The following is a 13,815-nucleotide window of genomic DNA, read 5'->3' on the forward strand; positions in this document are numbered from 1 at the left end:
CTGTGCCCTGACCACCAAAGCCGAGCTGGCATGTTATACCAAGTAGGAGAAGCGTTTCAATCCAGGTTCAATCTATACTCCATCTGCTGGCCGCTCCGATTCATCGAACACCGACGTGCCTCGCATTGCTATGGTGATATCACTGATATATGGCTCCAGCCAGGTTGCATGGATGCTTCGAGATTCAGTTGATGTTTTGTGTTTTCATAGCATTTTATGACTACCAGAAAATGTTCTTTCTGTTTATCAAAACTGAAATTAGAGATATGTAAACGTGAGAAAACATCCTATGAGTAACGGAATGTGAAATACATATATTTTCGTAAGTACTGGTTTTCTGAAAATGTTTTCTAGGACAATCATCTGAACCGTACATTTTGCCCGCAGGCGGCTACTCCGCAGTCATTATTTCGCCATCATATCATCCTGATGAGGTTGTTCCCCCACTCTCCCCACCTCTCTCTCTCTCTCTCTCTCTCTCTCTCTCTCTCTCTCTCTCTCCCTCTCTCCCTGCGATATGCCCAGGGGATGGCCCGCCCGGCTCCAGACGCCCTCATCAGCCCCTCCTAGCACGGTCAATCAGCTGTAAGACCGGCCGAGTAGGCCGGCTCAGCGTAAGGTCTCCGGGGACGGGGCGGGGCGGTGGGGAGAGGCGCCTGATCTCTCCATTACACCCCCCCCCCCGGCCCGAGACGGACGCCAGCTCAGGTCAGATGGGCATCCGAAGAGTCGAGCAAGGCGCCGTTTGAGGTGAGGGCAAGTGCTGGGCGAGAAACTAGAGTGGCATTGCTGGAAGAGAGCTCTGTAGCGAGTCAGGAAACTCAGGTTCGCAGACGATGAAATGAAATGGCGAGAGTCGTGCCGGTAGGAGCCCCCCGCGACGCTGATGGAATTAACGCGGCCCGCTGATACTTGGCAAACATCGTGCGAGCTCCGTGTCAGTTCGTGGTAATATGAACTGTCAGGGTCGAGTTCTCTTCCGAAATTAAGTCCTGGACATTGAACCGAAACGTAGCTATACGAAAAGGTGTCTCCATTTTAAGCGCATGGTGCCTTGCTTTATATCAGAGCCCATGTGGTCACAAAAAAATGTGGGTAGCTGAAATTACCGGCCAGACTTAATCGGCACCTTCCAATTATGAAAGTATCTATTTTGATCACCTGCCGCCCCACCTCGGAAGTCTCCAGGCTAGCCGAAGGTTGGCCGTCACAAACTGCGCCTGAAACATACTGTGCCGCAAGACTCACAGTTACAGTCGTTTCCGCGAGATATCAGCGTATGCGTTGCGCCTGTTGCATGCTGTGCCGCATGACCTACGCAGTTCCTAACCCAACCGCTAGATATCAGACACGCACGACGCCTGATGCATGCTGTGCCGCATGACTCATGTAGTTTCTATCACAGCCGCTAGATGTCAGGCACGCATGACGCCTGATGCATGCTGTGCCGCATGACTCATGCAGTTCCTATCACAGCCGCTAGATGTCAGGCCCGCATGACGCCTGATGTATGCTGTGCCGCATGACTCATGTAGTTCCTATCACGACCGCTAGATGTCAGGCACGCATGACGCCTGATTTATGCTGTGCCGCAAGACTCGAACCTAGTTCTTATCCCAGCCGCTAGATGTCGGGCGCGTATTACGCCTGCTTCCCTGCTGTGCCGCAAGACTCTAACCTAGTTCTTATCCCAGCCGCTAGATGTCGGGCGCGTATTACGCCTGGTTCCCTGCTGTGCCGCAAGACTCGCGCAGTGCCCGTTTCAGCTGCCAGGCCTGTGGGCTGTGATGCATCGCCCGCGCAATATCTCCAATCTAGGACAATATTATCGACCATTTTGATAAATACACCGCTGTTATATTAATTGCGGCTTGCAAGCATTGAGTGGCTGCTGACCCAGAGAATGGAAAACGGAAAAAGGATTTGTTTGGGCTGCACGTGCAATAGGAAGTAGGTATAATATTTTCTTAACTGATTTCCTTTCAGTCATCGTCTACGACCTGTGTCCTGGATCATTGTCAATTTAAAAAAGTTACCAGTCTTTTTTATGACTAGCTACCCTTTCCAATTAGTACCTATCGTATCGACTGACGGGAGCAATGCAGCGCGCCGTCCGGCCATCCATCATGGGTTGTTTCTCGTGCCGAAAATCGACATGTAGCAGGTGCGGCTGTTTGCTCTTGGCAAACATACACAGCATTAGCCGCCACGGTCGCTGGGGCGACGGCGGTGACGGCGCCGGTGGAAGCCGCAGAGACTCGCGCCGCTGGGTCGATGGCCGCGGTCCCATTGTCAGTGGTCCGTCCGGGGTCTGTACCGGCGGCCAGATACGCCCCTGGACACTGTCTACCGTACGACACGGATTGATGTGCGGCCGTGAGCAGCGAGCTTCACTATACAGTATACTGTATGGGTAGCGTAAGTGAGGCGGCACGAGCCGCGGTGCAGGACGGTGAATGGAACTGCGGGAGGCCTGGGAACTTTGTCTATTGGCTACACACGTGCCCCTTGTTACTGGCGAAATGAGTTATGGCGCTCGGGACACGAGGCACCATATGTTGGCAATCGATTCCCTTCTTATGAATGTTGGAAATAAATTAGGCGGTTGTGGTCACTTTTAAAATCAGCTAAAAAGGGCAGCGTAAAACTATTATTTTCTTTCTGCAAAAAAAAAGAATATATTATCCGCATTGTTACTGCTTCTTGCTAGAAACATGCCGTAAAAACAAAGGATTACGTATCTGTTTATTCGGTTACGTTTTGAAGTTGGTTTTTTCATAATACGCCAAAATTGATTGACTGCATTGCTCCAGACCGTTCCAACGTATTGGTGAAGTTTGTTCAACCAAAGCGGTAAAAGTTGGCGGCAGCTCATCGCCCAGCGTCCGTTCCAGCTGGCTGTCGTGCAAGAAGTATCTAAAAAGAGCTGCTGTCCTGAGAGTCCCACGGCCGGCCTGCACGGCAGATTAAAATGCATAGCGCCAGGCCGCGGCATAATTGGTGAGATTGCTTCCCACGAACTGGGCCATCCATCAGTGGCGGGGCACAGCCGCGGCCGCAGCTGCTATATATCCCTGGGAGGGAAGCCAGGGGAGCAGCCGGGAATTTCGTCAGGAGGAGCAAAAATCACTGACGCCATACCTGTCTGAAGAAATTAAATCGTTAGTTATGTATACCCACCGATATGTACCAATCGATCATTTAAAGTGCGACAGCCTGCCTTACGTAAGCACTAAGCAGTATTACTGTTAACAGTTCTTGTAGTGTGTTTTCCTTATTTGATCGAGCTAAAATCAACACCATTGGGAAAGTTTATAAAGAGGAAACGTTAAAACCTAATGTGCGAACGAATGGTTAAAATTTGCAAATATCAAACAATCCATAATGTTCCAAAGACCGATACGCTATGCAACCACCAGTAGCGCCCTATATTTCAGCGTATGGTGATGGCATATGCCGGGTTATACAAGTTAATGAACATTTACTTTTAATGTCATGCAGCGTTGAAACATTGACATACGAGTACGTAGGTATAACGTGACGTTTTCCGTGAAGTCAAATGTTTGACCTTTGACCTTTGATTATTTTGAGTATGTGTTCTAACTTGTAAGTCTTTCCAACAACATACCTACACCTCTCTGAGCCGTAGAATTTACAAGTCTGTAAATTCTTGGTCTTCGAGTTCCTCGGTGCCGACCGTGCGGCCAAACACTAGCCTGCATCGGTAGACTAACCCGCCGGACACGCATGTGATACGGTGCAGCATACCAAGGTGCAGCGATATGTTCAGCTGGGCACGGCAAACGCGCGATGTGATGCACTGGCACTGCTCAGGGTACCTACCGCTTACAACTAACTACTATGAACGTCAAACCCCTTGAGATCCCACTTTTTTGCGATAATTTTTAAATGCGTCAACTTTCGTTGACAATACTCTGGCAATGTATGTTTCAGAACCTGCCGAAACTTTTATTACTAAGGTATTTTGACGGCAAACGATTATGGAAGGTACTTCTCATTCACTCGTAATGTTAAGGTCAATTCAGGCCCGGGCAGAGGCTTGCGCTCGGCCACACTCGAGACCCGCCACCAGCGCCATCTGCTCTAAATGCCATCTACCAGCGCCCGCTACCGCTACCAGCTACCGCCCACCATCAAGCCTGAATGGAGCGAGAGACGCGAGTGACCGGTCGCCGAGCAAGGAGCGCCGGAGGGGTAGGGCGGAGCTTAGCGCTGACGTCATTACGTGGCTCCGCCCCATGAGCGCATAGCCTCTACCCAAACAGCAGATTCGTTCCGTGAAATTTAACATTACGAGTGAATAAGAAGTACCTTTAATAATCGTTTGGCGTCAAAATACCATAGTAATAAAAGTTTCGGCAGGTTGTGAAACACACATTGCCAGAATATTGTCAACGAGAGTAGACGCATTTAAAAATTATCGCAAAAAAGTGGGGTCTCAAGGGGTTTGACGTCCATAGTAGGGAAAGGGGAAGATAGCGATGACTGTGTAGTTTTGTCTGCGGATGATCATTTTGAAACACAATGCATCACCTGCATGGTATGTTAGAAACCAGAAAGTTAGACATCCAATCAGCGTTCTCGATCCAGAGCCTCCCGTCCCGACCTAATGTCTTCGGGCGACAAACGTCAATGCTATCAGGATTGCATTCTGCCTCGTCTCCTACCCCGTACCCATCACATGCCATGTCACCTCTCGCGCTCTGCCGGTGAGATTCGGTCTCGGTGTGGCGTGCCGCTGTATTTCTCCTTCTGTGGCGGTCTCCCACCAGCGGCGACGGCTCCGACGCCCGGCTGACGAGCGGCCGACAAACGGTCGACGTTATTGGACAAGTCGGCGGCAGCTGGCCGCGGTCGGGCGCCCCCACTGTTTGCAGAGTGGTCGCCGTGATGAGGTGGAGGGTCACGGTGACCCGCCAGGTTCGGTGCGGGGCCTTGTTATACGGGAAGGTCATGGAGAATGAACTGTCAATCAGCCGGCAGTCGAGTTCGGTAACGTGAGAACTATGGACTACGGAGGAATGCTTCGAATTCGATAGACTTTGATAGTGGAAGTGGAAAGTACAGGCGAGGTATTATTGAAACAGTTGTCGGACTACGACTAAACCAGTGATTGTGGTTTATCAGCAAGTGGCCAATATTTAGTTTATAACGGTGCAGAATTCAATAATTTGTCTTTGTTACAAAACATTAAAAAAATTAACAACTCGCTGTTCCATTTGTTATAAAAGTTCCTCAATTCCTGATCACTATTTTATAGCCTTCAAACGGTCGAAATACATTTATTCGAAATTCGAACAAAGGCAATATATTTTACGGGAAAAGACAAATGGGCATGCGACACTAGACGTGAAAATTGCCCAGAAAGCGACTTATATTGGAGCCTTGTCGCCCCGTTTGCGAATGGCGACAACTTTTTAAAGGCTGACAACGATAAATGACGCCATTGTCGCTGTCGAACTCAATGTTGGCGATAGAAAACGATAATACTGTGTGTCAACGGACGTGGCAACTGCCATTTTAGTTACACCAACTAGCGCGAGTAGTTGAAAACAAAACTTTTATATGACGATGCTGCGGCGATCAGAAAATTTCAAGCAAGGCTGGTTAGAGTGGTTACTGGTTATCGTCCAGAACATTTCGATTGTTGCTTTTCGGATTAAACTAACATGAGCTGCATGTGTCTTGTTCAGTGTGGTCCTACGTGGTGACGGATAGTCCAGCAACTTAACCCTTTTCCTGGCGGGGGGGGGCCTTTAAGGCCCCCCTCCCCTTCAGGTTTTTCTTGTGCCATTGCCAAACGCCGCAAGACTGAAAGCTCATACTCGGTGACTTTTTCTAAACATTCATTGCGCACATTTTGACAAAAAAAGTTGCCGGGTCAGGTCAGGTCAGGTCACCAGAGGCGGTTTGGTGACCCCACCTCAGAAAAGTTTGCAATCACGCCAGAGCTAGAGTTTTTGACCGATCAATTTCTTCTCTTCAGGTTTTAGTTAGGGTACCAGTATGTGCAATTTGTATATCTCAGAATTTTCATATCTGTGACCTGAGGTCAGGCCAGACTCGTGACCTTTACATTGCAAGCCTATGGGAAAATATTGAAACGCCTCCTGCTTCGTGTAAACGAGTCAAAACCACCCAATTCTCTCAGTATTATGGAAGATTATCTCATCGGTGATGATCCTGGTGCCGCTAATTGACAGGGGCACCGGCAAAGGTCATCTGAGGTCATGTGACGTCATAAATCGTTATTCTGTCAATAAATCACGACATGATGGTGCTGAAGACTTGTAAGTGGTACCAAACTGCCCGCCTGGTCAAGGCACGTCGTTTGGTATGCAGCATGTGCATGACCATACCCCACAACCTCATTGATGAATGACGTGACCTTGACCTCAGGTCAAATTTCAAATTGACCTGTGAAGGTCATCACATACTTATTTCGCATCGCCTCGGCGAGAGCAACAAAAAATGTATTGGTTTTATGTCTCTATGTTTCTTAGTTTAAAAGTTATATAGGTAACTAATTCCAAAACATTTTATCGTTGATGACCTCTGATGACCTCAATATTGACCTGACCTGAAAATGTTTTATGTAAAAGTTGTAGATCTTTAAACGACCTATCAAAAGCCGTTTGCCGTTTGTCGCTGCGATGTGTAGTTTTTTATATCTGAAGGGGGGCCGAATCGGCCCCCCCCCCCCCGCCAGTTTCTTGTCCCGGCGGAGCCCGCCAGGAATTAGATTAAAAGCGAACATACCAGTCCAGTCCAAAAGACTAGCACACTTACCCAACCCACTAGCGTTTCGTCGACCGACAGTCTCTGGTGGGCCAGCATAGCAGCCTCTAGCAGGCCGGCATACCAGCCCCTCATGGACGGACAGCGCTGTCCGATTTCGGGCCCGGAGCCGCACCTAAGCCCCGCCGAGCGCGGCGATCGAGGTCAGGTGTAATGGCCCTCTCATGGGTCGTACTATCGCCCTGCAGCTATACTGGGATGGACGCAGCAGCGCCAGTCCCGTGCGGTCTGGTTTGCTGGACCAGGAATTGTGCGAGTTTGGATCAACTGATGGCTAAATACTTGGCATTTGTGCAGAGGAAATCAAAGCGTATCTACGAGTACACAGGAGAGGCTTTATGACATTGGAACATCAATACATAAACTCAATGTGATAGGAGGGAAAAAGACAGATACAAATCCACTTTGGTACTAAGAGAGAGGGAAAGGGAGAGAGGGCGTGAGATTGAAAGTAGCGAGATGAGGACTGAGGAGCTTGCAGCTGTAGTGCGCCACAAAAAAGAAGAAGCAGACGTTCACTATAACTTCAAAGACCGGCCAAAGTCGAGCCAAGCAAAAGTTTCATGAATATTTAATATTGCCTTGCAACTTTGCATCGTCATCTTCCTTTGAAACACAATGGCCATAAACCTGCAACTCCTCGAGCTGGCACGAATTCCGCTCCAAAGTTATCCGGTACTATCCAATATCCATCCTCCCGGGCCAAGTGATATCTCCCTCTCCCGGCGTTTATCCCGATCTGTCGTATCATCCCCTCCCTCTGCTCCGACGCACTGCATTGAGCGGACGCAGCGCCCACCGGTGTCCCTCTAATGCATCTCTGAGCGCCGCCGGCGAGCGAACACGGTCTTCCACTCTGTCCAGGGACAGCCACCCTTCTCAGACAGATGATCAGCGGAGCTGCCGACTGACGCATCGCGCGCACATCGCCCACCGAGGCAGATTAATGGGTGTCACTCACAGAGCGGTATAGTTCAGACAGCGTCGGTTTAGTGAATGCGGAAGATAAGCCGGAAAAAAATGTTCAGTCACGTGTATAGGTACCAGTGCCCGAGGTGACTGGTTACGGCGCAATATTGGCTGTTTGATGTTTGAATTCAGTCGGTGCAGTTATGCTAACCAGGTTTTCATTCAGGAGAAGCGGTTCGAATGAATCCGGAGAAACGTTTGTGTTTTATCTTTGTACGTCCGCGATGCAATCTGCTGATCAGTTCAACGAAACACAATTTATATCAGTTATCCATATTTATTGTCATCGTTTCAAATCGAGGTTCCCGTGCAGTTTAAAGACACAACGCTATAGCGTACAGACAGACAGACTGTGACGTAGATGCCCGACCTCTGATTTACCAGGTAACACTTCGGTGTCACATTCCATAATTGGAACACAAAATAACGGCATACGAGCAATAAGACTCTCTCGGCGGATCTAAAAACGCCAAATGCGATAAGTTAGCGAACAGGAACAGGAAAAGCAAACTCCCGGCGCGGCGCGGCGCCGCACGCCAGCCCTAGCAGCGGCCGGTAAGACACCAAGCTCGCTCATCTAGGCGGCGTAGTGACCAACTACCGCACGCGCACGCAGTTTTGAACGCCATGATATGCGTTGCCATAGCAACGACACTGCTATTCTCTGCACGCCACGCCCTAGTTCGCCAGCCCAGAACGGCAGCTTTCGCAAGCGTCAAGCACCAACGCACGATTCTCTCGACTGAAGGTGAAACATACATTGTGCCTCCGATGATGACACAGAACACTATGCCACAATCAGTTACGATGGCACCGAGCTCCGACAGTCTCATCATATTCACTGCTACACTAACCGCGCTCGGATCCTTTCTTTACTCCATAGATCTTAAGCGTATTTTTTGACAGATACAACGACGAGATTTCGGCCGATACATATAAGATCTTGCCAATTTGCTACCATAATCAATATTTTTGTTTATCACCCAAAACACCCACCACCCAGTATGCCTCTCGATTCAACATTTAGGAATGCACTCACACAAGGCTGACCTGAGCGAAACCCGTTCACTCTTTCTCCCGCTCGGCCAATGACTCGCTCTACCCGCTATACCTACTACCTCTCCATAAGACCGGCTCCTTACTCTTCCTCGAGTCCCTGTTTCGTGACTCGCGCTTCTACTCCATCTCAGCGCCGGATTCTACGATAGCCGACTGACCCCCCCCCCCCCTAGGCGCGATCACCCCCCCCCCCATCCATCTCCAACCATTACCACTCCGGGCACGCATATAATCTATATCCTCCTACCAGCCTCTCAATCTTCCGGGCCAGCCCAGCAGTACCTTCTCGACACCAAACCCCTCGTCGGAGCGGGCCCCGCCGACTCCGCACCTCGCGCTGGCCTGGCGCGACCCTCAGAAGCCGCAGTGATAGATCCGAAAGCCCACAGTCACGGCGCAGAGGCCGACGCGCGGTGTCTACTCTAGAGCCGCCCGGGCAGCGAAGGCGGTGGCCTCTCCAGAGCGCACGGTGCTACAGCTAGTGTTCCCAGTCGCTCTAATATCACCAGAACTCTTCTCTCGTGACGCAATTATCACCCAATTCAAACTGTCTCTGTAAACATCAGCACGGTGCGCTAATTGCCTCAAAGGGGTAGCTGTCATGCACTCTATCCCACCCAACAAATTAACGCACCATTCGCCAATGTCCTTTCAATCACAACCCTATCCTCCTTCCCCACATCATCGGCGTTTCTTCTTTCCCTTGCGTTTGGTGACTGTGACGGTCGGCCGTTCCTCGTCGCTGGTTTTATCGGCCCGCTCGCGGTCACTGGCCGAGCGCGAGCTGCTGTCTGCGGCCAGGTCGGGACACAGGATATCGTCGCCCCAGCCGGACTCCTGTTCCCGCTCGCGGTCATACACCTGCTCACCTCCCTCGAAGCCGCAGCTGGGCTGGCGCTCGAGGGGGCGCGGCGCCGGCGGCGGCGGCGACGAGTCATCGTCACTGGAGCGGGCCGTATGGAACTCGTGTGCCGCCGGAGAGTCCTCTCCGTCGCTCAGTGGCGGCGGTGACGGGTCGCGGGGCCGCGGGGGCAGCGGCGGCGGCGGCCGGCGGCGCGGCGGCGCCGGCTCCGGCCAGTCCTCAGCCGGGGGTGGCGGCGAGTCCGGCTCCTCGTCCTCCTCCCGAGGAACACCGGACGGCGGCGGCGGCAGCGGCTCGTCCAGCAGGTGCGGCTGCAGCGGCGGCGGCGGCGCGTCCCGCTCGTACTCGGAGAAGTCGAGCGGCGAGCCGCCCCGCTCCGGGGAGAGGCGCACGTCCACGCTGCTGCTGGAGGCCGAGCTGCGGGCCGAGTCGCTGCGACGGCGGCGCCGGCGGCGACTGCAGTCTGTGGGGGAGAGAGGGCGGTCAGTGGGATCAGGGATACAGCTTGGGGGACAGGTGCGTTCAGATGGAGACAAATGTGCAGTCAGCGAGAGGCAGTTGCACCCATAAAAGTAACAAAAATCTACAACAAAAATACAACAAAACATCAATCCCTCAATTTTCACCCTCCACACTACAACGCACCACACCAATTTTGCACATTACTCGCATCATAACACCGCAAACGGGCAGCCTGGCGCCTTTGGGAGCACGGGATGGCCCATATTCCGGCAGTCAATGTCCTACCGACCCAGCTGGCCCCGGCACCGAATAACCGCTAATGCCCCCGCGAGCGACCTTCCAATATCGGGCCGACTATTTATCGTACGGCGCACGGCGTGCGGTCAGGCCAGCCGGCCGGGAATACGGCCGACGCGCACTACGCTGGAGGCCGGCGTTGTGCTGCGCCAGAGCGCAGTAGGAGCCCTCGTTCCTCCCAACTAGGTGCGGCATAGTTACTTTTTTCCGATATTGGTGTTTACTTCATAGTTTTGTTTCCAATGATTGGTGATCTATAATTCCGTTTAGCTGTTATTTACAAACCTTTTAATGTCCATCCCACATGTGTGCGCAATGGGAGCCACCGTTTCTCTCCCCTGAACAGCTGATGTCGGCAGCCGGAGAAAGGACAGCACCAGCTGCACAGAGGTGCAGCAAACTTTACAGCACGACTCTACACAAATACCAATTTCCTGGCAGCAATGCACGTGAATTACAACATCTAAAATGAGAAAATACGCGCGCGGCTCGTGACGTTAAGTCGCTACACTCGCCGTCACGGGATGCCATTCGACGTGAGCTAACGCCGCGTTATACTGCAATTGACGGCGGTGAAATTTTTCCGCGTCAGCGAATACCATCGTCAGCCCGTCGTAGTGTGAGAAATTGCAATTCCACAATATCTCATATATGCAATCATTCATTATCCCAACGCCATTGCCGACCTCCCCTCTCTTCCTATCGCCACTTGTGGGGGGCCGGGCGGGTAGGGGAGGAGCGGCCGGCCCAGTGGAGCGGCGGCCACGTCAGACGCAGGGCTGCCAGCTGATTGGCCGGCTCAGAGGACTGCCGCCCGGGGCGACCGGGTCAGCGGTCGCTGACCTTGCCCGAGCCAGACGTCCAGTCTGCTCTGGTCTCGAATGGGTCGCGCGCGTGCAGTGATAAACGGCAGTGCAGTGCGCTCAAATACTTTCAAACTTGAACTACGACTACCTACCTCAATGCCACTACTCGTGGTGTCCTGTCATACTCAAGAGAGGATACTGCAGTGACACAAATAATCACAGAGGCCAAACCGACAGACAACTACCCAGGTAAGCCCGGCCTCGCAGTGGCATCACTTTTTTCCTTTCCATCATTTTCCGTGTTCGAATTATTCATTAATTCCTACATAGAAAAGCTGTGATTATTTGTGTCAGGTCCCTCGCTCCTCGGGACTTGCCCTATACTGCTCACAGTTTTCCTTCACAAAACATCGCTATATTTTCTCACACTGATCTCTCGTGCGATTTGCAATTGATCTTCAAGACAGCAATTGTGCGAGACGGCTCAACTATTCAATCTAAACGAATCGCTCGATTAATCGCCTGCTGTGGATTAATGATAAGACGCGCGTCTCTGAGCACATTATCGCTCAATATAATACTAACACAGATACGGCTGTGACCCGTCTGCTGATCGCCGCATCGAGACGTCAACAACTTCACCTGCTGCTTCGGCGCTCTAGCGGGTCATCAACCTCGCCTGCTGCATCGGCGCTCTAGCGGGTCATCAACCTCGCCTGCCTCGGCGTCTCAGCGGGTCACCAACCTCGCCTGCCTCGGCGCCTCAGCGGGTCATCAGACTCGCCTGCTTCGGCGCTTCAGCGGGTCATCAGACTCGCCTGCTTCAGCGCTTCAGCGGGTCATCAGCCTCGCCTGCTTCGGCGCTCAAGCGGGTCATCAACTTCGCCTGCTGCTTCGGCGCCTCAGCGGGTCATCAGACTCGCCTGCTTCGGCGCTTCAGCGGGTCATCAGACTCGCCTGCTTCAGCGCTTCAGCGGGTCATCAGCCTCGCCTGCTTCGGCGCTCAAGCGGGTCATCAACTTCGCCTGCTGCTTCGGCGCCTCAGCGGATCATCAGACTCGCCTGCTTCGGCGCTTCAGCGGGTCATCAGCCTCGCCTGCTTCGGCGCTCAAGCGGGTCATCAACTTCGCCTGCTGTTTCGGCGCTCTAGCGGGTCATCAACCTCGCCTGCTGCTTCGGCGCTCTAGCGGGTCATCAACCTCGCCTGCCTCGGCGCCTCAGCGGGTCACCAACCTCGCCTGCTTCGGCGCTTCAGCGGGTCATCAGCCTCGCCTGCTTCGGCGCTCAAGCGGGTCATCAACTTCACCTGCTGCTTCGGCGCTCTAGCGGGTCATCTACCTCGCCTGCTTCGGTGCTTCAGCGGATCAATACCTCGCCTGCTTCGGCGCTTCAGCGGGTCATCAGCCTCGCCTGCTTCGGCGTTCAAGCGGGTCATCAACTTCACCTGCTGCTTCGGCGCTCTAGCGGGTCATCAACCTCGCCTGCTGCATCGGCGCTCTAGCGGGTCATCAACCTCGCCTGCCTCGGCGTCTCAGCGGGTCACCAACCTCGCCTGCCTCGGCGCCTCAGCGGGTCATCAGACTCGCCTGCTTCGGCGCTTCAGCGGGTCATCAGCCTCACCTGCTTCGGCGCTTCAGTGGGCCACCTACCTCGCCTGCTTCGGCGCTTCAGCGGGTCATCAGCTTCGCCTGCTGCTTCGGTGCTTCAGCAGATCATCTACCTCGCCTGCTTCGGCGCTTCAGCTGGTCATCAACCTCGCCTGCTTCGGCGCTCAAGCGGGTCATCAATCTCGCCTGCTGCTTCGGCGCTCTAGCGGGTCACCAACCTCGCCTGCCTCGGCGCCTCAGCGGGTCATCAGACTCGCCTGCTTCAGCGCTTCAGCGGGTCTTCAGCCTCACCTGCTTCGGCGCTTCAGTGGGCCACCTACCTCGCGCTTCAGCGGGTCATCAGCTTCGCCTGCTGCTTCGGTGCTTCAGCAGGTCAACAACCTTGCCTGCCTCAGCGCTTCAGCAGGTCATCAACCCCGCCTGCTTCGGCGCTTCAGTGGGTCTTCAGCCTCACCTGCTTCGGCGCTTCAGTGGGCCACCTACCTCGCCTGCTTCGGCGCTTCAGCGGGTCATCAGCTTCGCCTGCTGCTTCGGTGCTTCAGCGGGCCATCAGCCTCGCCTGCTTCGGCGCTTCAGCGGGTCAACTACCTCGCCTGCTTCGGCGCTTCAGCGGGTCTTCAGCCTCACCTGCTTCGGCGCTTCAGCGGGTCACCAACCTCGCCTACTTCGGCGCTTCAGCAGGTCAACTACTTCGCCTGCTTCGGTGCTTCAGCGGGTCACCAATCTCGCCTGCTTCGACGCTTCAGCAGGTCATCAACCTCACCTGCTTCGGCGCTTCAGTGGGTCATCAACCTCTCCTGCTTCGGCGCTCTAGTGGGTCATCAGACTCGCCTGCTTCGGCGCTTCAGCGGGGCTTCAGCCTCACCTGCTTCGGCGCTTCAGCGGGTCATCAGCCTCGCCTGCTTCGGCGCTCAAGCGGGTCATCAACCTCGCC

The 13,815-nt window shown here is 53.3% G+C and overlaps 1 protein-coding gene across 2 annotated transcripts in view; it reads right to left on the minus strand.

Annotated features, from left to right (window-relative positions):
* Window positions 1-8,049: 8,049 nt before the first annotated feature.
* LOC122367702 (breast carcinoma-amplified sequence 3 homolog) overlaps window positions 8,050-13,815 on the minus strand; it is a 43,904-nt gene continuing 38,138 nt past the window's right edge. For both annotated transcript variants that reach the window (XM_043341039.1, XM_043341038.1), the window contains exon 16: window positions 8,050-10,172. In XM_043341039.1, the coding sequence (XP_043196974.1) occupies window positions 9,529-10,172 (644 nt within the window). In that variant the 3' untranslated portion in view covers window positions 8,050-9,528. The remainder of the gene's footprint in view (window positions 10,173-13,815) is intronic.

The sequence above is a fragment of the Amphibalanus amphitrite genome, unplaced genomic scaffold, assembly GCF_019059575.1.
Source record: "Amphibalanus amphitrite isolate SeventyFive unplaced genomic scaffold, NRLGWU_Aamphi_draft 000890F_arrow, whole genome shotgun sequence".
Taxonomy (NCBI): Eukaryota; Metazoa; Arthropoda; class Thecostraca; order Balanomorpha; family Balanidae; genus Amphibalanus; species Amphibalanus amphitrite.